General features: G+C 45.3%; 1 protein-coding gene across 1 annotated transcript in view; it reads left to right on the forward strand.

The window, feature by feature from the left end:
* FBXO16 (F-box protein 16) overlaps window positions 1-22,871 on the forward strand; it is a 37,471-nt gene extending 14,600 nt beyond the window's left edge. The window contains exons 3-9 of the mRNA XM_067294869.1: window positions 79-114; window positions 7,615-7,821; window positions 9,203-9,367; window positions 10,285-10,517; window positions 16,139-16,244; window positions 20,363-20,588; window positions 22,489-22,871. Coding sequence (XP_067150970.1) covers window positions 79-114; window positions 7,615-7,821; window positions 9,203-9,367; window positions 10,285-10,517; window positions 16,139-16,244; window positions 20,363-20,588; window positions 22,489-22,556 — 1,041 coding nt within the window. The 3' untranslated portion in view covers window positions 22,557-22,871. The remainder of the gene's footprint in view (window positions 1-78; window positions 115-7,614; window positions 7,822-9,202; window positions 9,368-10,284; window positions 10,518-16,138; window positions 16,245-20,362; window positions 20,589-22,488) is intronic.
* The last annotated feature ends 4,067 nt before the right edge of the window (window positions 22,872-26,938 follow it).

Genomic DNA, 26,938 nt, shown 5'->3' on the forward strand with positions numbered 1-26,938 from the left:
TTTTAAAACTGGATTTTTTTCTTCATATTGAATCTCCTTTAAGTATTCAATTTTATTTGTGTGTATATGTTTTTATAGGTATTCGAAGAAAGAAGAGCCCTGCTTGGAAAATGGGTAACCTTTTCTCTTTAAATATATATTTAAATACATTTAAATACATGGGTTTCTGAGCTGTGAAGGGAAACATACCCTGTTTTGAAAAAAGGGGACTCATTTAACTGACGTAAATGTGAAAGTGAACTGTAACTGCTCTACTTCTGAGGAAGGTAAAGGTATAATTCCCTCTGTGTCCGCATTCTGTAAGTTCTGAACTTGGGAAATCATATTCCATTTTCAGAATGATTTGAAATGGGATAAGAAGCCCTGTGAAAAGTCTGTGAAGTCTTCAAAGAGGATGCTGGATGTTTAGGTACAGCCATCACCTGCTAGCAACTTTTAAAAACTAGTAATAGACATATTATCTACCAAGTGCACACATATGGCTCCTAATACTGTACTAACTGAACACCTCACAATCTCTTTCTGTCATTATATTCACAGCTCCCACATGAGACAGGAAAGTGCCGTTACCCTGTTTTGCAGATGAAAACTTGAGGCACAGAAAGACTTAAGATAGGATTTGTCTAACCCAACCACAAATGACTGCAGGTTAGGCATTCAGGACAGGGTTCCTCCAGCCAGATATGAATGTCTGGAGCACAGATATCTAAGCCTGGCTGGTCTGGCTGTAACAGACTCCTTGTACAGTCAACAGAGAGAAAGCAGTACTTCCAGAGGGTAATTCATCTCACTTACTGTAGGATGAAAGAATGGGTCTCTAGAGATGCCTGTTTCTTTCCATAGCCTATGAAGGGAGTTATAGCTCACTGATTTAAAGGAATATAACCTTAAGTGACCTACCCAGGAAGCTGATGACAGAGTGCACAATGGTACACCATTTGCTGTAGTCCTAAACTCACAGCTTAAATATCACGTTGTCCTTTCTCTTTTATGAAGCAAAATACATTTAAAGGTGATTGTGGGAAAGCACATCTGCTTTGCCTCCTATGCAAACAAGAATACGTACTCAGGGAGCTTATTGCAGTAAATGCACATCTTTAAAAATGGAAGCAAAGAAGTGGGTACATGGTCACATATCATATACAAGCTAAATAGAAATATAGAAATGATGCTCCTTGTCTGCACTCTTTGATAAAGAGTATTTGCACAGTAAGTCTGTTTGAACAGTGATACTTATTCTTTATGCTTAATAGCTCACTCGTGTGGAAATCTTTTGCATGTGAGATGGTTTGTAAGGATGAGTATTTTGATTTTAAGCTCATAAGGATTATTCATCTTTACCGGAAATATGCTTTCCATAATTTGTTCACTTGCATGCATTTGGATAATAAGGAACTTCAAGGAAACCAAGAAAACAAAATAATTGAATGATTATTGTTCAAAAAGCACTTTTTAGCATGATAGTCTGTAACTGAGAGATCTAAAAACCAACTTGAAAATTGCTGGGTGTTTTAAAATGCCATTGAGATATATGGTGGCAAAAGTGCTAATATGTGTTAATTGGAACCCCCAGTGAAAGAGGAAAAATCTGGAAATGAACCCTCCCCCCAACATAAGAGTGCTGAATCATTTTCTGAAAGGTTAAATGCTTGACCCTACCTATGACACTAGACTGTAGCTCTCATCATGCTCCTTTAGAGCTAATTTTTCTTGTACTTCTGACGTCCATCATACCAATGAAAAGGGTGAGGAAAGCACAAAAGCTGCTCTTACTGCCTTCGCAGCCTGTGGCATGATGGTACGTGGTATGAGAGGCTAGAGCAGTTTCAGTTTGGGAGAAAATGTGTCAAGAAATCACAGTGCCCTTAGCAGGACTTCTTCTATTGATTCACACGGTCCTCTCCTAGTGCTCTCAGGAAGTATGGACTAGATGAAGCTGCTGGAAGGTGGGTTTGAATATGGGAACCCATATTCAGTGTGGTCATAAATGATTGTAGGCTGGAAGGCTGAAGTCTCTTCTAAATCCAGAACTGATCCATGTTTTAACTAGTATTTGGACAATGGAATGGAAAGTACATATTTGTTTGCAGATGATACCATGCTTGGAGGGAACTTCACGAACTTTGGAGATTAGAAATCAGAATGCCCCAAATCTGCCAAAAATAGGATGCAGTTTGATAAGGACGAGTGAAAAGTGCTGCATGTAAGAATGACCATTACAAAAACTGCAGAAATGAGAAAGCCCAAGTATGCAGCAGTTCTACGAAAAAAATCACTGGGAATTATGGTGGATCACAAACCAACTATGAGCTGACAGTGTCTTATAATTGTAATAAAGGTAAATATCTTAAAGGGCTGTCTGAAAGGCAGAGCTGTCCCCAGTTCGGGTCACTGCATTTCAGGAAAGCTGAGGACCAGTTGGAGATACCTCAGGGAACAAGTTGTAGGTGAGAACAGTCTCAGGTCTAGAAAATTTGGATGTGATCTGTTTGCTCTAGGGAAGACAGAGAAGAGATGTGATAACATCCTTCAAATAACACATAGAAGTTGTTTGAAAAAAGGAAGGGATAATCTCATCTCCGCATTCACATTGGATGGGACAAGAAGTCAAGGCCTCGAATTGCAGTTATGGAGATCTAATTTAGACGTCAGGAAAATCTAATGGTACAGATAGCTCACTGCTGGAGTAGCTTGCCTAGGGCTTAGAGGTGGAATTTCCATCGCTGAAGTCTTTGGAGAACAGGTTAGACAAACGCTTGTCAGGAAGGTTTAGGTAGAGTAGATCCTGCCTTGCGGCAGGAGATGAACTAGCTCGGTGTTTCTCAACCTTTTCAAACTGAAGGACCATTTAGCCTTCTGGGAAAGCAGAACAGATTGCCTTGAGCAGCATTGCCACAGTGGTTTTCCTTTACAGCCAAATAAATATTAGATTAAACTTTGGATGTTCTTTTTTTTTTATTTTATTACCCCTGATTTTATTTGCATGCATTCCGGACTCTGTTTTCATTTAGTTATTTTTTGCAATCATTTCACAGAATGTCACTGATATCTCTCAGGCTACTGCGGTCCATAAAACGCAGGCTGAGAAGCGATGAACTAGCGGGCCTGAAGGGATTTCTTTTCCCTGTTTCCGTGCTGCTGAACAGCCCCAAGGATGTGGGGCTGGCTGTGCTGTCACCTGCAGTATTCAAGAGGTGTGAAGGGATGCACTAAAATTTTGAACTTGCCATGAACCCAGCAAGGTATTATTGCTGCACAAAGAGGAAACAGCAGCAGTGTTTAGCGAGAGCAGCCAGCCTTTCTTGCAAGGCTCTTCCCATGTACGAGTATTTGCAGGCTACGATCCTACTGCATGCATTTGCAGATACATGCAAAAGACAAATTGCACTGCTGTTTTTCAGATTAAACCTTTTTGGTGGTTAAACTGGGAAAGTGTTAACATTTTTCTTTCAATTTTCCTGTTTTATTTCCTGCTATTCTACATTGCACCCCAGGCAGGTGCCTTCACACGCTCCCTTTCAGCTTCACTTTCTGCCATGTCCTCAACACTGCAAGCTAAAAACTCCTCCCATTAATTTAAAAAACATGAAAACATTTTGCTCCACCCTAATGCTCCCTGCTATCATGCCGACACCCAGATGAATAAATTGACAATGAGGCTGGGATTGAATTTGCAGATTAAGACACCTAAGCTTAAGTGTCTCCAGGTGATTTGAGTGTCTCAGCTCCCGTTATAACCAAATGAGGTCTAGACAAGTCAGGGGAGCTCAGATAGTGATTCAGCTCACCCTGTGGGCTACATCTGTGCTAGTAATTTGTACAGCATCTGTGAGCATTCCTAGGTACGAGAACTTGCTCATCCACTCCATGAAATTGTTAGTGCGTTCCCTGGCACGATTTTGGCCTGGGCCGCTAGCATGCTTCCAGATGTTGTTCAGATGCTACTCGGACATTAGCCTTGGACAGGGACCTTGCTAAATGTGCAGCAGGTAATACAGATGTAGACACCTAGGGCCATTTGTCCTGAGGTAGCTGAGGCATTTGTATGGGGCTGCAGATACGATGCAGGGCTTGCGGATGACTGTCACCCTTGGAGTAGCAGCTGTAGGCTGTGCAGGATACCCCAGGCAGCTGAACCCCATCCCTAGTCCCCCAGACCCCCACCTGGAGACACCTCCTCACCCAGGAGCTGACCCTACGCTAGGTGCCAAGCTGCAGAAGCAGCAGCTCCTGCTCACGGGTGCTGCTCCATGTCGCCAGGCTGGGGCGTTCCTCAGCAGTCTTCCCAGAAGTCTCCTCTTCCAAAATTTCAGGGTTAATTGCGGACTTTGTTTAAGTACAATGATGAAAGCAAAAAAGAACAGATCCTAAGGGCAAGTTGCAAGTTCCTGACAAGGAGCTGCTTGGTTCCAGTGCAGTTTCAGATTTTGTTCGGTGGATTACTGTACCTTAAGGAGACCAGGTGCCTGTCTGCTTCACCCCTTCTCTCTCACCCACGCCACGAGCCTGGGACAAATCCCCTGCGTCAGGATTGAGAGAAGATGGCTGGGGAGGAAGGGAAGGTCTGCTTCTGCCTATATTAACCTCCTCTATCTCCTTGCAAGCCACTGTGTGCGTTAATATGTCACAAAACCTCTTTATTGACCAGAAAATTCAATTCTACATTTACAGAGCACAGAGATGCTCGCATGTGATTTTAACCCTGTGAACTCGTGTCAGCGTGCTGGCTTGGAGAGGAGGATTATGGCCCATTTCAGCAGCTACTTCAAATCAGTAAAAGAACCTGTCTCCTATAGCTGAGGGGCCTCTTTAGGTTGAGCAACAGAGCTTCTCTGCTTGGGTGCCAAGGTCCCAGGCTCTCCCCTTGGTGTCAGGCAGCGTCATTTGTGTGTGTGCACTCATGGATTAATTGTAAACTGATACAGACGGAGCGCGTTGCATTCCCCAGCGCAACAGCCAGCGCAGCCTTATGTCATCCGGTCCCTGGGGAGACATTGTTCTCCAGGGCTCGGGGAAATACAGAAAAGGAAAAAATGCTGCTAGCTGCGGACGGGGAAGGTGCAGCATGTTCAAAAGGGGAATCCGGTCCGACTGGTTGGGTTGCTGTAATCACACGCAGGGGGAGGAACTGTGGAAAAAGGCAGCCAAATGTGGGATGGGGACATGCTTGTTAATACTGGAAAAGAGACAAATTATGCCCGCTTAACTACTTGGCTGCTGCTGAATGCAGTGGAGAAGCAGCTGTGTGTTCCCATGCTGCTGGTGCGTGGCGCTGATTTAAATGGAGTTTCCCTTGCAGCAGGAGCACAGGCTGAGGAGGCTGGAAAGAATTGCTTTACTGCAAAATCTGTGGCAGAGTGGGAAGAGTTAAAGAGGAGCAGATATTCTGCTCTTTTGCAAGAGAAGCTGCATCTGCTTCGATCAGTGCACTTAACCTCTTGGCGTGGACGAGAGTAAGCCAGCTGCCCCCTTGGCTCCAGAAACTGATCTTTGCAAATCGGTGGTTGCACATTGTTTGAATCAGGAGAGGATGCGGCTGTGATGGTGAATGGGGAGTCTGTGTAAGAGAGAAAGCCTTTCGCATCGAGCCGAGGCTGGGAAGGGGGCAGGCAGAGCCTCCTCTGTCCCCCCGGTGCATCTTTGTCTGATTTTGTTTTCTCAGAGTGCATGTTTCTAAAGCCCTCAATCCAAAGGTCCAGCTTCAGTTTTTACCTAGTGCTCTGCTAAGCACCATTAGAGGTGAAATTTATATGCAAAGTAGGAATGGGAGGGAAAGGGTGTATTCCCTACTCCCTGTCTGTTTGTGTACGAAAAGGCATGGACATTTGGGAGCTTTCTTCTGTTTGGCTTGTTTCATGTCAGGAATGCCAATTCCACCCTTTCTTGTCCTTGCTTGAAGGTCTTGCAGTGTTGTCTGCAAGAAGGAGGAGAGTTATTTACTTCTTATAATTTATTCTCAGGTACTGGAATTAAATACATCCAGGTAAAAAGAAACTAAGAGTTGTTTAAAAAGATCTGGAATTAAGTTACTTTCTTCTCAATTACCTTTCATCTGCACAGTATATTTTAAACCATAATTCTGCCAGTGCCTCGCTTGCCCATAGAATCTTTTGGGGGAAACAGAGAAGAAAGAGGTCTGAATTTCTATTTGGTTGTGTTGAAGGGAGAGGAGAGGAGAAGGGAGGACGATGAACTTTAAATCATTTGTCCACAATAAAAAACTAAATGTTGGAAGAACTGTACATTTTTCCCCTTACTTTTAGTTTTTGGAGGTCACCTTTAAATAAGGAGTTCAAACGCCCCTGAGGTTAAATGCAGAAATAAATGTGCAACATTAAATGAATTTGACCTGCGGAGAACGTGCTGTTAGTGGTGCAGAGCTGGCTTCTGAAAATGGTCGTGTGTTATGGGTATGGCCAGTGCCTGAGAGAGAAACAGCCAGGGGAAAGCAGCATTCCCAAACAAGCCTTCAGGCGCTTTCCCTCCGCAAGGAAGAGGAGTTTGGGTAGCTGCTGTTCTTGCTGTACGAGGAAGCAGGGTGAAGCGGGGCTTCACCCAAATCCACCTTTTGGCTTCAGAAGGCCGTCTTTAACTCCGCGTTTCCGCCAGCTGCAGCTCCCACTGGGGATTCCCGTTGCTCCCACCTGCCAGACGACATGGTCCTCTGCCACGTCCTCCCTGCTGGCGCTCCGCGCTGCCCTCGCAGCCAGCGCTGCTCTTGCAGGTTTGGAGACAGATCGCGCAGATTGCGGCGACGAGGTCGGTCCCCTCCCAGGAGAGTCCTGCTGACGGGGCCCTTTCCGCCCGCTGCTATCAACACGAGTTAAACGCCAGCTGTTGCCACCGCGGCTGCTTACGCAGCTCTGCCCCGTTCTGCCCCGTGCAGTAGTGTTGTTGCCGTTGTAGCAGGAGATACGTGCTTGTGCGGTCACCTGAGTGCTCATTTCTGCCCACAGTGAGGTCCCAACACTTTAATCCTCCCCTTTGGATGTTTGCCGCGAGTATAGAAATGCCGTGAAAGATCACTGTTCCTGTGCTGTCTGCCGAGGTGGCCTCCCCGCTATGCCACCGGTTTTCCTTGGGAGCCATGGGCAGCAGAGAGCCTTAGTCTCTCTTTGCTCCACTTCTCTGGAAGGAAATGGGGATAATATTTCTCTCCTCTGTAGTGGGATTGTGAGGATAAATTCATCACAGATTGTGAAGCACTCAAATACTGCAGTGTTGGGGGCCGCATAAGTGTCAGGATAGACAAGGCAGTGGCAGCGAACTCATTCTGATTTGGGACCTGATCCTACAACCACACATTTGAGTCTCTTTCTGTCCATGAGTGAAGCCAAGTCTCAGAACTAAGCCCAGGAGTAGTCTTGTGAGCATGAGTGTTTCCTGGACTAGGCCATCCTGGATCCTTTGAGGACTGTAAATCATATGTTACATGGCTTCAGTGTTTCTTCTAATGTAGCATCTCCATTTGTTCCCAGTTCCTACGTGCTCGCTTTGCCCTAGAATGAGTCACCAGAAGCTGCTGCTTACACACGTTGCCTTGCCTTAAACGTGTGCTTTATTTTAACAAGCTGAATTTCAGGTTTCTCAGAGGCCGAAACTCCTTTTTTTCAGTTTGACAAGTGGACGGATGCTCAGAGGCGGAGGATTCTGGGGGACTTGCTGGAGCGCTGCTCCCTGTCGCAGCAGAAGTTCTGCGCCAAGCACCTACAGGACCGAGTTCCCACCGAAGCGCTGGATTTCACCACGCGGCTCCCTCGAGTGCTGTCTTTATACATCTTCTCCTTCCTGGATCCACGGAGCCTCTGTCGATGTGCACAGGTGAAAAAGCAGACATGTAGCTAAGGGTCAGAAGGTCAGGTCAAGCTAGTTTAAAAAAAGGAACCGTAAGGGAACAGCTGTAGTTTACAGTACGGTCGCGTCAATGCTATTCTTTGTAATGCTGGAATGTCTTCAGGACTGGCAGCCTGGTGCAGGATGCTTAGTGACACCTGCATGATACTGAATACCGCACGTGCACAGATCCTGAGTTAAGCCAAAGTGGCCAAGATTTACAAAAGTGAAGAGTAATTTTGGATGCTCAGCTCTAAGGCTTTTAACTCGTGGCACCTTACAAGGCCGGTCATTCCGAAGAAGGAGGCCTGGCTCTTTCTGAAAATCACGCTCTTTCAAAGTGCCTTGCACTGTGTGCAAAAGCATTAACTGCTTTGGAAAGTATTGGCCCATGCTGATTGCAAAGAACTGGATAAAATGTTTTAAGAAAAACAACAGTGGAAAAAAAACAGATCCTTTAAAATGCTTGAAGGTAAAGTGTTGGATGTGGGGAAGCAAAGAAGTTACAGATGTGCTTTTGAATACAGTGGCTAGGGATTTGGTCTGCTAAGACTCTGAAGGTATGTTTGCATGGCATAAAGCGCTGGGAGGTGACACCTGAAGTAGTTCTGAATGAATAAGTTCAGATAGATACTGGTGACATGATCACCACACTAACTTAGTACTCCAGATAATAATACTAATATATCAAAATCTCAGCTTGTTTAAAGCTTGCTCTGGTATCTTTCTCCAGCACTTCATGTTTTCTGTAGATGCAACTCACACTATTCATTCACAGGCAGGGAGAAGACAGGTTAGGAAATGACTTACTTAGATGGAAAGGTCTTTACAGCGCTACTTGTGTCATATCGTTGGATAGCTGCTTTTATAAGCATGGCTGTGCAAATAATAGTGTTTGCCCTTAGGCTGGAAGAAGCACTGCATGCAAGGTGGCTGCACGATGGAGTATAACAGCAAACGTGAGGGTAGAGAAAACATTGAGAACGGGTCTGTCAGAGTTGGGGGGTTTATTATTGCTGGTTTTGTCAGGGGTAGCTCATAAAGGTTTCCTTCAGACTGATGTATGCTCACTGAGTAGAAATGAGGGAGTTACTTCAAACAGACTGGAATCTGTCCTCTAGGACAGTAATTTTTGGAGGAATTCACTGCACTGGAGAGAGCCAATATTTAGGCACAGACCACTGCTCATGAAGACCTTGAATTTGGGTTTAAATGGTGCATAAGCAGTGCTGAAGAATTGTGCTAGTTTTAAGCACGAAGGGGAGCTGCATCAACAGGAGATGGTCTCTAGCCCATCGTTATCATTTTGGATGCTTGAAACCCCAAGATTTTGCTCTACTCTTATACCTAGTTTCCTGGGCATCTGCAGGTGAGCTGGCACTGGAAGTACCTGTCTGAACTGGATCAGCTCTGGATGCTGAAGTGCCTGCGTTTTGGCTGGTGCATCAACTTCTCTCCAACCCCCTTTGAGCAAGGAATCTGGAAGAAACATTACATTGAGATGGTGAAAGAGCTGCGTGTTACAAGACCAAAGGTATATAGCTACCACCTCTGGAGATATTTGATGCCAGCGGGAAAACTCTGGGCTGGTAGGGTTTATAAGCCCTTTATCTCTTTATCTTTCTATAATCTTGCGCTAGTAAAATAGAAGATATATAATTTTAAATCAGAATCTAAAATCATGTGTTGCCATGAGCACTGCTTCCCTTTCATCCATCCACGGCAGGGGAGAAGCAAAAACCTTCCTGGTTGGGAGAGAAGCCATCCCAAGATCTCCCTTTCCTCCTATCCTCTCAGTGTCCTCTGGAGTAATTCTCCAAGTTTCCCACTCCAGCATTCAAGGCTGTTGCCCTCTCTTCTTTCCTAGCTTCCAGACATGTGATAGCCCACCTCCATCTATTAGGTCCTCTGATAAGCAGAAATGGGGCACCCTACATCACCCCCGCTGAAGTTTCAGAGTCAGTCTAGCTTGTGGAATGAAAAAAAAGCACACAGTCAGCCCGTTATAAGCCGTTAGTGTTGTCTCTTTCTGTCTTCTTCAAAGCTGGCAGGGCCATTTTTTGGAGGTGGAGCATTACTCAATAGTCATGGCTTTCTTCTGAGATTCATTGATACTGATGCCTGGTTCAGAGGCTATGAAGGTGGGATTCTTCTGGCCTCCATTAGACATTTAAAACTCATATCTCTAATTCTAACCAATCCCCGCAGGCTCACTCTGTAGTCAAAGGAGAGAAGCCAATGCATCCAGAAAGCAGAACAGATCATCTTGATGCAGCATTTGGGACATGGGCAATGAATTGCACTGTCAGGGTGCCTATTTCTGTCTTCTGGGGCCTGAAGAAACTAATTTTGAGTTAAATACCCAATTCTTTGAAGACTAAAGTCAGGCAACATGAATACCACTTCGTTAAAGACTAAAATGTATTTTCTTCTCTTCCTCTCTCTTATTAGACCCCTCCAAAGGACGAGTTTGTAGTTATTGATGTGCAACCAGTAAGGAGCAACGTCCCAGAGGCAAAACTTTCTCTTTCGTCAGCTTTGCGATCAGCTTCTGTGCTAGGAAAGAGGAGAGACAAGGAGAAAAAAGAGCTCCCACCATGGCGTTCATCAGACAGACATCCTACGGACACCATCCGATTCAACTACCTCGACAACTATGATCCCATCGAACAGGCTAGGCAGGCGTAAGAGTCTCTTCCCTTTTGCATTTTCTGTGACATGGGGCATGTCTGTGTCCTTAGCAAGCTCACTGCCTCTGCTCCAAGCTGCCTGGAAGCTTTATATTTTCAGCAGCCTGGTTTCAAAACCAAGTTAGCACACTTTGCTGCTCTGAGGGCTTTCTTGGATTGATCTTGGTGCTGTTCTAATTGCAGCTGCCCTACTTTGTGTCCTTTCAGCTCAGAGCATGGCAGAGCTTGTTAGTGTCTGCCTATAAAATATGCTGTAACTCTTGGTCAAGTTATATAGCTCTAACGGGAAGAATCAGGACAACAGTTTGTTCAAGAGTTTTTAAATACAGCTGCAAAGTTGGGAGGATTCTGCAGTTTCTGCCCAAAAGAGGAAAAATGAATTAATTTTGATGAAACATAATTATATTGGTTCCTCAAGGATCTTCTGGCTGAAAAGAGATTTAGAATGGGGGTGCAGGTGTGAGACTGTATATGTGTGTATAGTGTATATATGCTACATAATATTTAAGTAATGAATAGTACTTGTAGCTAGACTAGCTGAGGTAGACTGCCTAGATCCATTAGTTCTTTGGCTCCCAGAATTATCTGGTCAGCAACTGGCACAAGAAAGACATTCCTTTTGTCTTGTATAGTTTTGCACATCAAATTGTGTTAGGACCGTCCCATGTTTTCCTTTGACACATCTGGCATCAGATATTTTCAGAATCTCAGATTTTTTCACCAGTTTCATCATTAATCTGAATCTGGTGAAAAGGTAATGTGTTATTAGCTTGACCATTGCCTCGTCCCTGTGCAAAGGGCTGCACAGATTCTCACCCTACTGCGTGTGCAGAGAAGATATTCATCCCTTTTCACTGTGCCAGCAAAAACCTTGGGAACCAGTTAAGCCACAGTGACAGCATCCAAACTGTACTTTAAGTAAGTAACTGATAGAGCTGAGATTAGCCCTGTGCACAGGAACATTCAACCCATGAATTGCCCCAGCCTAGTGATTATTTGGGCTAAGCAGTGTTGTGCTCACATGGGTTCTTTCTCAGTGTGATTAACTTTGCTGGACCCACCACTCCTCTGGGGTGTTCCACAGAGTTTCCAGCGTCTGAGCAAAAGCCTTTTATGAATCATTTTTAATCCGCGTCCCCTAGGACTAGGATGCTGCATCACTTCAAAGAGCTTTCCAGTTTCTACCTCACCCTCTTTCTGTGGTATATTTCCTGACTCTAGCACCATTTTTTGCAGAGCTCACTGAGGCTTTTAACTAAGCATTTTAATGCAATGCTTCTTGTTGCAAATAGATGCCCTGATAATATTTTTAGTTGTGCTAAATGTTTCTATATAGTGGCTTGCAAAGGTTTCTCTTGGGTTTAGGGTTCCATTGTGCTGGCCACGACCCAGTGTGGAAAATGGGACAAGCTGTTTGAAGAGTTTAAAAGTCGCATGTTCCAGTGTTGAGCTGTAGATGCAGTGGCAACCAGAAGCAAATGATTCTGAGCTGCTAATGCTACAGGAAGCACACTGACTGTGTTTTCTTCTCCTAAGTGAGATTTGAACCTCTATCCATTTGTGCAATTGAGACCATTTTAATGCACAGTGTTCTAGCAAATCCGGCATTTATCTGTAATTACAGAGGATTATTACAAGGAGAGAAATGAGATTTCCTCATTTATCAAGGCTCTCCTTTTAATATCACTTAAGCTGAAAGTAATTGCTAGCGTGCAGTCTCCTCCGTAATGACTCTCACTGTTGTGCAGCGGCGCAGGTGTGCCGTTTCAGGTGCCGACACAACTTCCCACTCATAAAACAATATTCTGGCGCTTCTCTTCTGCGGATACGTGGTTGACAGAGCCCCTTCTGCAGCCTCGTCCCACAACTCCTCCTGCTAAGGCTCCGCGTGGTGTCTTCCCTCCCCTGCAAGCTCTTGGTGGAGGTGGTGGCGGCGGCAGCTGATGGGCGGCGTGGGCAGACCCAGGTTGCGTATCGACGGTAACGCAAGGACGAGGTGGTCAGAGTGCCCCTCTGTGGTGCCAAGCTTTGTTTTGACCTGGGGATGAAGGCCGTGCTCAGCCAGCCGTGAAGGAGTATCTCATCGATTGGGCTAGGGAGGCAAACGTGAACGCTGTGCAAGCTGTTTTATCTTACTCCAACCTACCGGCTTAGACGGACCGTGACCGACCGGTGTATGGGATTGCAAAGTAGAACAGAGAACCAAGATAAAAGTCTCTGCCCCCCTAGGCTGTTTTAGGTATAGCAATTCTTCAGGTCAGATGAATTCTTGGAGCTCAAGGGCATAACATCGGCTGTTCCTGTAAAATAAATGTCAAAAGCAATGAAATCTGTATAAAATGAGATTCCTAAAACAATAGGAGTGATTTCCCAAAACACAGTGTTTTGCAGTCTGGAGGGGCAAATGAGGTTTGTTGCGGTGCGAATGCGTATAAAGAGGAACAGGAATTTTCTTGTTGCACATCCTGAGCGCGTGCAAAAGGATGCAGCAGAACTACCAGAGAAGCAGCAGAAAGCCAAAGCGGTGGCTGAGAGGGGAGGTCTGGAGACAGCACTTGTAGGCCAGCGGGTTGACTGGCAGGCTGTGAGCAGAGAAACCATTTTTTTTCTGTTTGACTTCTGCTGTGTTGAAGAAAACGGGACTTGTCGAAAATTCTTTGCGAATAAACAGGATTACATCAAAGGAATACCTGACGCCATCATCAAAGCAATGTGTAAGACTAGTCACTGGCTGCTTCTTTGAATCAAAGTTAATCTGCCTAATGTCGGGTTAAATTCTGCAGAATTTAAGAGGTAACCAAAAAAATGAAGTTTTTCCTAGCTCTTGCACTTTGTCAAAATCTTCCCTTTGCAGGACCTCGCGCTATACTTCCCTAGGCCAAGGAGAGGTGGGAACACTCCCATTCATCATAACATGGTGTTAACTCTGCAGCCTAAATGTCATTTAAAGGGTAGAGTTGTCATCTGTTTCCATGTTGGTCTTTTCAGAGGAATCAGTAGCTAATATGCTCCCTTCCTCAGCGGTACCAAAGCTGCACTGCTGTGAAGCCATAGGGGAGAACTTATCCTTCCTTAGCCAAAGGGGCTGTTTGATTTAGGTGCGATAACGTGGAAGAAGCGTCATAGTCACTGAGCAGTGAAATTAAGAAGAGCAACGAGCAGATGCATAGTCGAGGGAGTGCAGAGGAGGCACAGGAGAGAAGAGATGCAGGCAGGGGTTGAATTACGAATTGCCTGGAAGGGGTTATCAAAATCCCATGCTAGAATTATAGCTATGACTTGCAGCATTGCTCTATGTATCTGTGCAATTTATCATGAGGGCGATTTCACTTAGCTCTGTTTTGTTTTCTGCCTGATCTGTCCAGGTAGTTTTTCCTTTATATACTAAGAAAACAGAGACCAACGAGGATGAATTTGTCTGTTCTGGGATGCAACGCAATATTACAAAGGTGAAATGAAACCTTTTTATCTAAAATATGGAACAAATTAGCAAATTTTCCCTGGGCTCGCTGGGACTGCAGCCTGCCTGGAAAGGAACGGGAGGGGCGTTTCTTTCGATCCGTGCGTGCACGGTTCTGCTGGGAGGCATCTGGCGTTTGTGCTGCTCGTTGCCAATAAATCAACAGATTTGCCTCCCACTTTATCATGGATAAAGAATTCTGATTCGCGCATTGGATCCCCGCCAAGCCTGTGTCCTTGTGCCTCAAGGAAGAGCCCTGCTCCTTCTCATGGCAACAAAATGAAAGCTCCTTCCCCCCGCTGCAACCAGTTCTGGCTTCTGGAAGCCAGCCCTAATTCGGTTAGATAATTTATGGACATAGTTGCATACTGTGCTGGTGTGTTTACCCAACGAGAAAATAATTACTTTCCGTAATTGTTCTGTCAGCAGCCTAGGCCCAGTTTCTTACAGAAAGGGGATGGCGTACGTGAGAAGGGCATCATGTTTCGCTGTTCTTCTGAAGCCTGACGCTTGCCTCTTGCTTTTCGTGTTTCCGAAGAGCCAGTTCAGTGCTCCTTGCCTGGTTGGCTTGCGGGAATTCAGAACATCCCTCATGAGAGAAAAGCAGGGTGAGAAACACCGAGTTCAGCCCTGGGAGTGGGAGACCTGCCGTTCTCATCTCAGCTGCGACGCCGTCTTCCTCCACAGCCTGGAGAAACTCATCCTCCCCGCGTGCGTTTTCCTGACCTTGAAGTGGGATACGGTGATGACCTGCTGCAGAGGGATGCTCGACGCCATGCCTGTGCACATTAGCATACGGCTGTAGAGCGCTTTGAGGTTAAATTTGAATTTACAACCACAAGCACTGGTTTGACAGGGCATCCGTGTTTTTTCTCTTCATAAATACTTCCATTTTTTAGTTTTCTGAATGAACAGGCTTATGTCAGTGCTGTCACTGGCCTCTGAGGAGCAGAGTCAGAACCACCCCCCAGGCTGGTACAACACTCCCAGTTGTAACCAGTGGAGATCCTTCCTTACGGCAACCCTTTCTGGCAGAAAGGACTGTGTTCTGTCTAGAGGTGACCATATCATTCCCTATAATATTTTGGATCAAATTTTCTCTCTTGGCTATTAGTGAAGTGTTTATAAACAGGTCGCAATTTTCCCCAGTTTGCTATTTGAAATAATGCGTCTGATTCGTCTTTGTGGTTCTTGATCGGCAGCTGGTGTGGGACTACAGAATAACAGATATATAAGGGTGTTGGGTGATTTGGGGGATGTTATGCGTGTGGCCCTGTTTCTTTGTAGGATGAATGCTACTTTTAGAGTCAGTTTCTATCCCCTATATTGATGATTTTGCATTCATAATGGGCGTTTTAGCATGCCTTCCAGGAGACCAGAAGTGCTGGTGATGGAGCTGGTAGATGAGCACACTGAATTCCTGCTTTAAATTTACTGCTTTTGTAAAGCTACCTGTGAAGTTATTTGCAGAATTTGAATGTGGAAGGGGAATAAACACTTTCAGAGCAAATGTGTTTATGAACCTGTCTGAGTTTTTAAAAATAGCTTTCTCACAGCACTGTTTTTGCACCTGATATTGGTATGACATGTCAGCAGGCCATATTCCAGTGTACTTCACCTATTTTCACGCTCCGGAATATTCCTGTTCTGCCAGTTAATTATATTGACTTTAATAATAGCTGCATGCAAATGTATATACATATACATATGCAAGAAAAAGTATTTGGCTGTAAAAACGATGAATAATTAACTTATTGCAAGGGCAGTCCTCTAGCCTTATTTACGTTGCAAGTTACACCGATTGAACTAAAAATTCTCAAATAGATTTCGTTGAACGGGTACCTGCCTTTCTGTGAATTCCCTTAAGTTGATGTAAAGCTGGTTATGTCGTTTTAGCTTAAATGAGTAAGCCTCAAGCTAAGGGCATGTGTTTGAGTGCAGTGAGGTTATAGTGACTTAAAAAATAACAAGTTACTGCCCTCCTCTGAGCCACAGTAAGTGATTGCGTGCTCTTGGTCTGCTCCCAATGCAAACTAAAACGTGTTAGCTTAAACCGTGTCTTTTTGGGTGGCGTATCATAAGGGATTTTCTTCTTCTCAACCTCAGGGAACCAACTCCATCGCACTTGTTAATGCCGTTCTGTTCCATTCTGTAGGAGAAGGAAAGGAGGAGGGGAGACCCCAGACCTCAGCCGGCAGGCGGCTGAGAAGAAAAAGAAACCAGCCCGTGGACCTTATAAGCTCCGGAAGGCAAAATCACTGGTAGGTAGCACCGGGGTGGGATTATATCAGCCAGGGCCCAGCGTCAGCTACTCCCAGCAACATTTTAGCTCGGAGCATTTACTTGACTTAGGTAACTGTGCAGCTCTGCTCCTGGCTCTCAACAGGCTGCCAGGCACGTTTGCTGCCTGTCCCCGAGGGAGATGTCTAGCCAGGAGGGCTATAAGCAGGACACCAAGCACACCGTGTCAGGCTGCTCCGGGGGCAGTCTCTCGTTGCAACCTGGATATAGTCCATCTGCCTTAGTTGGGAAAGGACTGTGTGTGTGTGGACACTGATTTTTGTTATCTGCTCCTCCTTCGCTGTGCTTACTGCACAGTATCCTGACGGCCAGTTTCCATGCTTCACAAACCACTGGATCAATTCTCTTATGACACTCGAATCTTTCCCTAAAGCTGCTCTTCTGTGCTCACAACTTTTGATCATTGTAGTTTGATGTCAATTTATACTTTGTTCATCGCACCAAGCCGGAGCAAGCAGCCCTTAGGTCTTAATGCTGCGGATTCATCGCACTCATCACTGGTAAAGTAGGGCATCCTCACATGAAAGCAGTTCAGGGAAGCCAGGTTTCCAGAAAGCATCATGGGTCTCAGCTTTTGTAGGTATAGCAACAAATAACTGCCAGAAGAAGGAGGTACTTACAAGCGTATTGGGGTTTTTTTGCCAACTGGGAATGTGTTTCCTAACTGATGAAAGGCAGGGAACACATGTGAGTTGAGCTAAAAAAGGTGTACATAAAAGAGAGGCATTCTCTCCTGAGACTGAGAGGCATTCTCCTGACCCAAATACAGCCTGTTTGCAAGGAAATAGAGTCAGTCAGTGTTAAAGAACAGAAAATATAATTAGAGTTATTCAGCCTGTGTCTTACGATTTCCATTCTCCAATGGCTTCCTCAGTAGCCCGTAGATCAGAGAGCCCTTACAGAGTTTCATTCCGCTGTGGCTTCTTGTTTCAAATTTAAAGCTGTTTTTATTGTCAGTACAGAAGTGAAAGATTCTTAGTTCAGGGTAGAAAGAGGTGACTTTGGTTTTCTTTCCCCAGACTTTAGGAAAATGATGTGGTCTTCTAAGTTACTTAACCTGCAACTCGCAATCAGGAAGGCACAAGCACCCAGTTTGGCTCCCAGTGTGAAGTCAAAACCCTCCTATATAGCATCAGTGGGAGTTTTTGCTAGAAACTGCAGCAGTGCAGGGTTGAGGCGCAGGTACGTACTGTGTCACTCTTTCCCAGACCTTTACACTGAAAATGTCCTTGTATTTCCCTCGAGTTCAGAGTTGTCCCAGTTTCAGTAACAGAGATGCCTGTCTTATTCTCCATGTAATCCCAAGTTATAACCCTGCTGTCATGCTGGCCATTGCTGATTACAACACTACATGACAATAAAGGTAAATATAGGATGATGCACAGAAAAAAGAATATATATAACTAATTAGAAATTATCCCAAGTTAATCTCCATTTATTGTAAAGGTAGTGCTGAGGAATCCTGTTGAAATGAAGACCAGCTGAAAACTCATATTTAATCAAGTACAAATAAAGAGGCTTAATGCTCAAGTCTTTTAGTAAATCCTTGGAAGAAGAATGAAATATGTTGAAAGAATAAGTGCCCCAAGCAAGCAAACATCAAGTCATATTAAAATGAAGCTGCCAAAGGAATAGATCAATGATCCAAGTAGATGAGAATAAAGTATATTACAGCCAACAATGAAGATGTGTAAAGGGCTATTATGCAGAGTTCCAAGAGCAGGAGGCTAAACAACACACGCTGAACACCAAAATAGAAGAAAAAAGTAATTATGGTTGCGACCTAACTCCTGGAATTACATCCACTGGCTCCAGGTTGGCATATGGTGAATCAGTTTTCCTCCTAGTAAACTTGTGGGGTTTTGGAGTTTATTAGTAATCATGCAAACAGTGGCAGAAAACATGACAAGACTCACGTTTAATTTACAATAAATTAAAGTAAATTAGGTAAATTACAATAACTAGTAAATTACAATAAATTAAAGTAAATTAGATCTCTGAATGAAGGGCCACATTCCTTCTTTACAAATGCACATGCAATCCCCATGTCTCCACAGTGGAGTGGGAATACCCGCTTTATTCACGTTTTTTTGTCTACCAAATCTTCAAAACTGATTAACCCATTTGTTACTCCAGTTTTATATTGTGTTATCTCCACTGAACTCAGTCAAGTTCCTGTAATAGATGCAGCTCAGCAGTGAATGAGGCTTTTTTTCAGGAGAAAGGTGCCATCGCCTTGGTCTGTATTGAGGGAAACGCCTAACTTTAAGGATATGACTAAGTTTCGGTGTTAACCATCTCTTTAAGCACTTTGTTGGATCAAGGCTTTATGGGTTGTCCTATGCCACCTAGACGCTTACATTGCCTTCAGCAGCTATTGTCCCAGTACTGTATAAAGGAAAGCGAAGAGTGGAATGGATTCGGTGACTTTTCCAAAATTTTACCAGGCTGGGCTGGAAATGGAAGCCCAATCCCAGTGTTTTGGGCCGCTGTTTCAGCCCTCCTGTTCTTTCTGACCTGGAGCTCTGCTGCGATTCCTCGGCTCTGGCCCTACAGGTCCTTTCCCAGGCATCAGTATGGCCACGTTAGTGTCCCTTACGCAGTGAGGGGCCCTTCCCTGATGACTTCCAATAAGGAGTCTTCTGCAGCTCTTCAGCAAAACAGGCAGCCTCATGCCAAAACTTCCCAAATGTCAAAATTCCCAGATACTTTATTAGGAAGGTGAAAATTCTGCAGATTGGTGCTTTTGACGGCTTTTCAATTGCTGCAATGTCAGTGATCACGGGCTGGTTTTGCCTTTCTGCTGTCTGCTTGTTGCTGTTTGAGAGACTGCTCCACCTTCACAGCTGTTCTTGAATTACTGACTTATTTTCAGTACTCCCTAAACAACATCTTTCTGTGCAGTGTGCATTTACACCACCTATATTCTGCAAAGCTTATTTTGAATTTTACTTATTCACACAAGAAATTCTATTCAACTTCATGGGACTGCTCCTGAAAGTGAAAATGACTCAGGATAATGTTTGCAAATTCAAGCTCAGCTTATATATGTGACTCTAATTTTAAAGGCATAGCCTGGCTTTGTGCTTTATTACTCTTTGCCTGTCTGTCCCCATGCACTCTAAAGCCGAATCACCAAAGACACAGGAGCAGAAAAGCAAGGTACAGTCAGAGCTGTGCTGCAACTACTACTTCTGTGCTATTGCGCTTTTCTCACTAGGACAGAAAAACTACACGCCATCTCCCTTACACATCAAGTACTGCTAAGAACCTGGGTCATCTGAGATAGCTGTATAAGCACTGGCCTTTCTTTAGGTTAATATTCAGCAGTTGCTGGATTGCGTATTTATAGCTAGACAATTAGGCATGAAGCGTTATATATCTACCACTGCTGCCAATTCGTTAATGGAAAGGGGAAACAGGCGGGCAGCAACTGCAAAACAGCATTGACTTTTCTGCACAGCCGTGTTGCTGTGGGCACTAGTTTCACATCAGACTTATCTGCCCTTGTTGCTTCTTAATGAGTTTCTATGTAAATCCTTTCGTTCTGCAGTGTTTGTTCATTATTCTTAGCAAGTAATTTGTATCAGTTAAAAAAAGCCAAGGTTGTTGGTCTGCAGCATCTTACCCTGCGCGTTTTAAATAATTAGGACCTTTTTCAAGGAATGAACAATCACTGTGTTGCTAAGATATTTTTCTGCTCAACTTTTATACTGGTTGGAAAATGGTCATTGAACAATATGTTAATATAAACTTCATCCTTTGCACTGCGAGACTTCAAAGAGTAAGCAGGACTGGGACGGGTTGGAACCATGGGCATAGGGGAGAATTTGTGCATTGACTTGTGAGTTGATGTGAAGAGTCAATTAATGAGGGTTTGGACTTGCTAGCATCAAATCCCAATTGGGTTCTTTTGTCTTTAAGGTTAACTTAGAGCCCAGGTGCAATAATACAAAATAATGCTCATATCATCATTTAGGGATATCATTTATAGATTAAAGGTCTCAAAGGGCTCCAACATTTTCAGTTCCTCTGGGGCTGTTAGGATAATGTGATACTTATTGCCTTCTCTTCCTAGCTGTCACTTTCGGCAGATCTTGAATCTATTCCAAAAACACCAGTTCGTCCCAGTTGGGCCACTCACCAGTCAGCTGGAAACCTGCTCACCAAAGCAGCAGTGAAGACCCTAGTCCAAAGCCCCCAGTGGAATGCTGGGATACGACCAGCGCCTGTTCAAGCTCCAGTGCCAAAGCGGCGTGAAAGAGGAAAAAAAGACGTCGCAAGGACGATCACCAGGTGTCCATGTTAGTATGCTCTCCTGTCCCACTTGGAAGCTACTGTAGAGGTTTCAGCTATCCATCTTAGTGCAGAGAGGGAAGGAGAAGGTGTTGTCAGTATATTCTTGTAAGCAAAGGAGAAGGCAGACATTCTGGATGGTAGGAATACAAATGAGCATGTTTTGCTGCCTTGAAAGTGAACATATGGCCAAAGATTTCAAATCTGGCAATTACTAGATCCACCTGTCTGTCACAGCCATCATTCTAGTATTGAACACTGGCATGGGCTTCACCATGAGTTTAGCTCACTAATATTCAATGGCAGAGCAAGGAATCTTAGGTGCATAAGTCACAGTGGGCTCAGTCCAAAGTCCATTGACTCCTCCAGACCCTGGATGGATGCCATGAGGAACTGGTATGGTTGGGCTGGGACAAGGTTATTCAGCAAATTAGAAAACAACTTTCAGAGCAGCTGAGAAAGCAGCAGATATGTGAGTGCCTTCCAAAAATACGGAGGCATACTGACATCGTTAAAAGTAATTTCATGCCATTTCAGTCCAGGGCTGACTTGGGCAGCTTTTCCTTAAGACCTGACCTCTTGGTACACCCAGCATCTCCCGAAGGTCCTTGATGTATGTAGCTTGCTGGGAAAACATTTTGTATCTCTCAGAAGTGCTCAACACTTTTGCAGGTTTTGGTGAAAGTCCTGATAGTTCACAAGGGAGTTGTCCAGGTAGGGATTGAAATTTGGGACCCCAGGTATTTTTTAGTAGACCAACAAGGGTAGTGGATAAAGAACCTGGAGTGAACAAAGGAAAAAAGACATCTGATGTGATGCTGTCGCACAGGGGTAGAGGGAGGGCAGCTCCTACAGGGCAGTGGCTGTTCAGTAATTATTAATGATACCATCTAGGAGGAGCATAATAGAGCATGCGGAGACCTGCAGGATCATCTCTTTGGATTTTCCCAGCTTCTAGCATTATTAGCAGGTGCATAGGCCAGCCCCCATGAGGAGAACCCGCAGTGCAAATGACTGATCACAAATCCTTCTGTGGGAGACAGAGGAAAGGATTTAAACACAGACCAGGGATAACACATTGGGAAAAGTGCTGGAATGAGTAAGATGAACCCCTGTTTAGATGTTTAGAGGCAGTTTAGCATTGTCAAAGAGGAAGTAGGGGATGAAGTAAGGGGAGCTCCTACTGGTGCTACTGGTGCTGCCCAGTAATTATTCCTGATTCCACAGGCATGGAGGATGGTAGAGCACGTGGAGACCTGCAAGGTCCCTTCTGACTCTGCCACACTCAGTGTCTTCATTAGGGGCCAGGTAGGGGTATGCTGAACCCCTGCCAGGATGGAGCTAGCGGCAGAACTGATCCAGCTGATAGAAATTTAAAACGTGTGCCCAAGGGCAGGGCTTTGGATAGTGGGCACCAGGCCCTCAGACAAACCTACAAGCTACCTACAAACACCATCGCTGTGATACAAAAATTACCAAGGTGAATTATCTCTGAGGGACTGCATTTGGATTAGGGGCAATTTGCTAGGCAAAACTATACATTTTTTTGTATCAGTGGAAAACAAATCTTCTCTTAATTCCTCCAGCGACCTCTCCTGGACCTCTGCTGGGCTTTTCCCAAGGTAAACTTGCCAGCTTGGGGTATTGTTCCAGCTGGGCTTTACCAGGCTGCATTTGCAGAATGTCAGAAGGGTGGGCAGGAAGATTTAAGAGGTTTTGACATGATTATTTTCTCTGTAATGAGATGATGAATGGACATAGTCCTTCCATCCAGTCCAGTTTTGTAAAAGCATTTGCAGTATTAAATGCCACTGAAATCCCAAGGATTGGCTAAGTACCTAAATATCTTTAGAATTGAATTCTCTGACTAAATTTATCTGATTCTTATGTTTTTTCTCCTTCTTCTAGCATCTCCACTGTTTGAGGCTCAGCCATGGCACATTCCTTCATCAAACCAAGGATCTGATACAGACTAAGGAAGAGGAGGATCCAAAGTATTTTTCATCTCAGCAGAACAAAGGTTTATCTGCCTGGCAAGTGGGAAACAACAGCAATGTTAACTGAATCACAGGCTGTGCTCAGTGAAGAACAGCCGCTTTTGAATTCTTCGTAAGGACCCAGCTTTATTTTTTATCAGCTGTCGCTAAAAGAGACGTTCTCATTGACCTCGCTATTCAATGCAAAGAAATGGGCAGGGAGATCCTGTGTCCATTCTCACTTAGGCTGTACAAAAGAAAGCTAACTGCCTTGCAGCCACTTTCGACAGAGAGGTGTTGGAGCAATGACTTTGTACTTTTTTGTGAATACAGCACTTAGCACAATGACTCCTGCCTGCCTTTGGGATCTCCAGTTGGGATCTCCAGTCTCCAAAGTGGAGTAGAGTCAAGTCTGTTTTCCTGTTGTGCTTCTCAGCATGGTTTCCCGTCGCTGCTGTTCTCAAGCTGGTGCTACGTTCTCCTTTTCTCTGGGTACATCGTCACTGCAGAGTTCACTTAGATTATTGACCATGTCCGAGCTATGGGTTGGCCTTGCTGGGCCTGAAGACCCCTGTGCAGAATCCTGCTAGAGATGCTCGTCCTCATTTGTGCTGAGCTTGCCTGTGTCACTTGGGCATCTCAGGGCATATCCCATGGCCTGAGCTCCTCTGTAATGCTTTCCCAGTGAATTACAGGAGAATTTGTCTCTGTGGGCCCAGGGGGATTATGGAAGGCTCTCACCAGCCACCAGTGATGTAAGCTGTGTCCTCACTACAAAGTGAGTGGTTTACCACTTACCACCAATGTTCATGTGGTCCCTAAGCTGTAACAGCCCCAGCCTCATCATCTAAACTGTGAAGAAAGCACCCCATCATTCAAGGGAGAAGCCTTTAATATGTGGGTGAATGGAGGCTCAGGGAAAACGCCTCCTGTTCAACCCAGCAACTCCATTATTTTGATCACGTGCCCAGAGTCTGTGAGAATGAAATCAGATCCTAGACTCTGGATAACAGCATTGCACAGGGCTCTGTGTCAGGAGCTGCTACCGGCCTAATTATTTAAGAGAATGGAAATAAGGTATTCTTATTTGTCTTTTCCACAATTAAGGAGATATCCAGTAAACTTAACAAATGGGAATTTTTAAGGATAAGAGCATGAAATCCACAGCAACTGGAACTCACTGCCAGGAAAAAAATGGGCCTTTCCATGCGGTAAGAAGAGCCATAGAACACCCATGAATTCTCGACATTTATAGGCTAGAAATCATGTTTCAGAGAAAATACTAGCTACGAACTGACAAGGATTTGGAGAAAACTTCTCCTCTGTGAGCAGATTATTCTGTACTGTTGCATTTGAGGGTTTCAAGAGTTCAGGTGCAAGCGGCACTGACCGTTGTTGAGACGAGGCGCTGGGCACGATGGACCATGGGTCAAGCCTGAAGAGTCTTTGCCGACTGGGGTGCTTGGTGGCGTGCCATGTGCATTTCCATCTCCGAATCAATGATTAGATGTTTCAGTGCACCTCCCTCTCCCAGGCGTCATTCTTTCTTTTCTTCTGGTTGCTCTGTATGCTTGAAAACGGGAGATCATCTCACCCAAAGTAAGGGTCTAAGAGCTGGTTGTCTAAGCTGGCTCTCTCACTGGTAACTGAAATAGGAACTTCCAGATGGCAATTATCTTGCATATTTTAGCATCCATAGATTACATAGGAGCCTAGATTGACTCATTCAGATTGAGAAAGCTAATTTTGGGGCATCTGAAGTTAGGTAGGGTAAATCCCACCCAAAACATTCATCAGCATCCATTCCCTGGTATTGCAGATCTCTCCTCACAAGCCTTTTCCCCTGTAAAATCAAATTAAATTGATAGCTTCGTGGATAGCTTCTGTGGCTTCTTAAGTCCAGCTTTCTTTTTGTCTCATTTAGGCTAGGCTTAGCTTCTTGTGGCAGCAGTTCAGTGGCAAGTCCATGCTACTAACAGGGAATGGCTATGCAATGGCATGATGTAACCCTGCGTTAATGTTTTTTTTCTCACCAGTGAGCAAACTGAATGGGAACGTAACGTTCTCAAAGTCTGACCGGTCTTGGAGCTGAGTGTTCAAGCGTTGTTGCAAATACTGTGCCTTTGCTGCAGCGAACCATGCATCTGAAGTGCTTGCTACACATTTTAAGGCTCAGACCTTCTCCTCTGGTCTGTAAAGCTTTTTGTATTTATGATGCTGTAAAATTACTAATGGTAATGTTGTTGTCCAGGAACCTGCAAAGCCAAATAGTCTATCCTTGAAATAACAGCGGGCCGATATAGTGCCTTAATGTAACTCCCACCAGTTAGTAGAATAAAATATATGTATTTGCAATATACTTCACAAACATTCCTGAGGTAACAGGATGGGCCAGAATCTGGAATGGAGAGAAAAGACAGAGAGAGACACCGGCTCCATCGCCTGCCTCTGCCGCTGAGCTGCCGGCTGGCCTTAGGCAAGCCGTATCACCTTTTGTGCCCCGGGCTGCTGATCTGCAGAGGCAGATGGTATTTACCCGCCTTGATGATGCGCTTCGAGATACGCTGATAAGAAAATGCTAAATAAGTACAGAGGAGGGTTATTATGCGTGTGCCTTTCCTTGTGGATGTGCATTTCCCTGCACTGCTTGGTATTTCCAGATCCTGTGCAACTCTGATTAGCCCCAGCGTTTGATTAAAGAATTGAAAGTACCTTTTAAACCCCAGAGGCCAATGAATCAGCGTTGCTGCATCTGAATTCGCCAGTACAAGCAAGATCAAAATGTGAGCCCTAGGCTACAGCCATGCTCAGATGTGGGGAACAAACCCAAACACGCCAGCCATCCTATTACCCAAGCTTTACCATCCGTTTCTGCCCAAAACTCCACCTGAATTCACCTGGTGTTCCTTGCCGGGAGCAATGGCAGAGTTTGGTGTTGTAGTTTGGCGTTGCAGCCAAAATGAAGTTTTCCTCGTTATTGCTCTTCTGAGCTAAAGAAACGGCCGTGTTTGAGAAAAGGAGTATGTGCAGCTGAAGTCGATGGGAGTCACGGATGGGATTGATTAAAAACTGAGAATTTTCGGAAACTTCCAGCTGGAGGGGCAGCCCCCGAGATGGGAAGCGAGTGAACGAGAGCTGCCACCGGGGAAGCAAGAGCGTTCCCAGAGCTAAGTCTCAGCAGCGGCAGCAGGGTTATAATAGGTCAAAGCATGGTTACAGAACAGCGTGGAGACCTTGAGGCAAAAGGAAAGTAGCTAATGATAGTAGCTAAGTGCAAGATAAAAAGTTGCTGTAATAGGTGGATGTAGCTGATAACAGAGAGCAGAGATCTGCTCACGTAACAAGAGATACAGAGATGAGTAGTCAGCGACGCCGTGCGCGGGGCTGCACTTATGGCTGTCTAAATTAAGGGAAGGGAGGGGGCTACGAGAATCAATTTGAAGGCCATCGCCTTGTCCTCAGACTGGTCACCTCACCGGGTGTCTAGCAAGGGCCTCCTTGTCCTGTGCTCTTGTGTCATCTCCTCGGGGACCAACTCGCACAGCCAAGAGAGACATCCGGCATCTCCTCCAGGTGCACGTTGTGTAGTGTGTGCACCACCCCTGGAGAACCAGGTTATTCCGGGGAAAGCATTGCCTTTCCTATCCCCACCAGTCCAAAGCTGGACACGGCTAGATAGACAGACAACGCCGACTACTTATTTGCATCTGAAACGTCCCTTGCGGCACAGCGACCTCTGCAATCGGTGCAGAGAGAGGTGATGGCAGGAGCTGCATGCTCAGCTGCAGGGCGCCTTTCCCAGCCGCGACAGATGCTTTCTATCCGCGCAGCCCATATCCTGAGCACAACCGCTCTCCAAACCACTTTGAAAGAGCCGGCTGGCACAGCGTGCTTGGGAGACCTCCTAGGATGTAAAATCACTGGTACGGACAGGTCCAAACATTGCAGAGCGCTCCCAGTGCATCCTGTAAGAAGGAAGCTGAATGCAGCCCTCTAAAAAGGCCTGCAGGCAGGAGGCGAGAGGCAGCAACTGCAGCAGATGGTCTCAACCGTGTTTTCAACCTGCTCCATCCTGGGATCTTGCTTTATACAGCCAGGATGCTGCCAAACCCACCTGGCAATATGGGAAAGGCGGGACGATCTCCCAACACGTGCACACGCACATGCACACGCACGCACCGGTACGATCTGCCTGCAAGACCGCGCGCGCTGATCCGAGGCGACTGAGCCGGCTCCAGCCGCTTTCTGAGCCAGCGCCCGGCTCCCGTGCAGGTGTGAGCTGTTCTGCGCCCATCCTTCCGCCTGTCCTCGGCGGGAGCGGGAACAGCCTGCCTGCGGCTGTTTGCACGTGCCCGGGCCCCTTTCTGCAAACCCTGCTGCCC

Source organism: Apteryx mantelli, chromosome 3 (genome assembly GCF_036417845.1).
Source record: "Apteryx mantelli isolate bAptMan1 chromosome 3, bAptMan1.hap1, whole genome shotgun sequence".
Lineage (NCBI taxonomy): Eukaryota > Metazoa > Chordata > Aves > Apterygiformes > Apterygidae > Apteryx > Apteryx mantelli.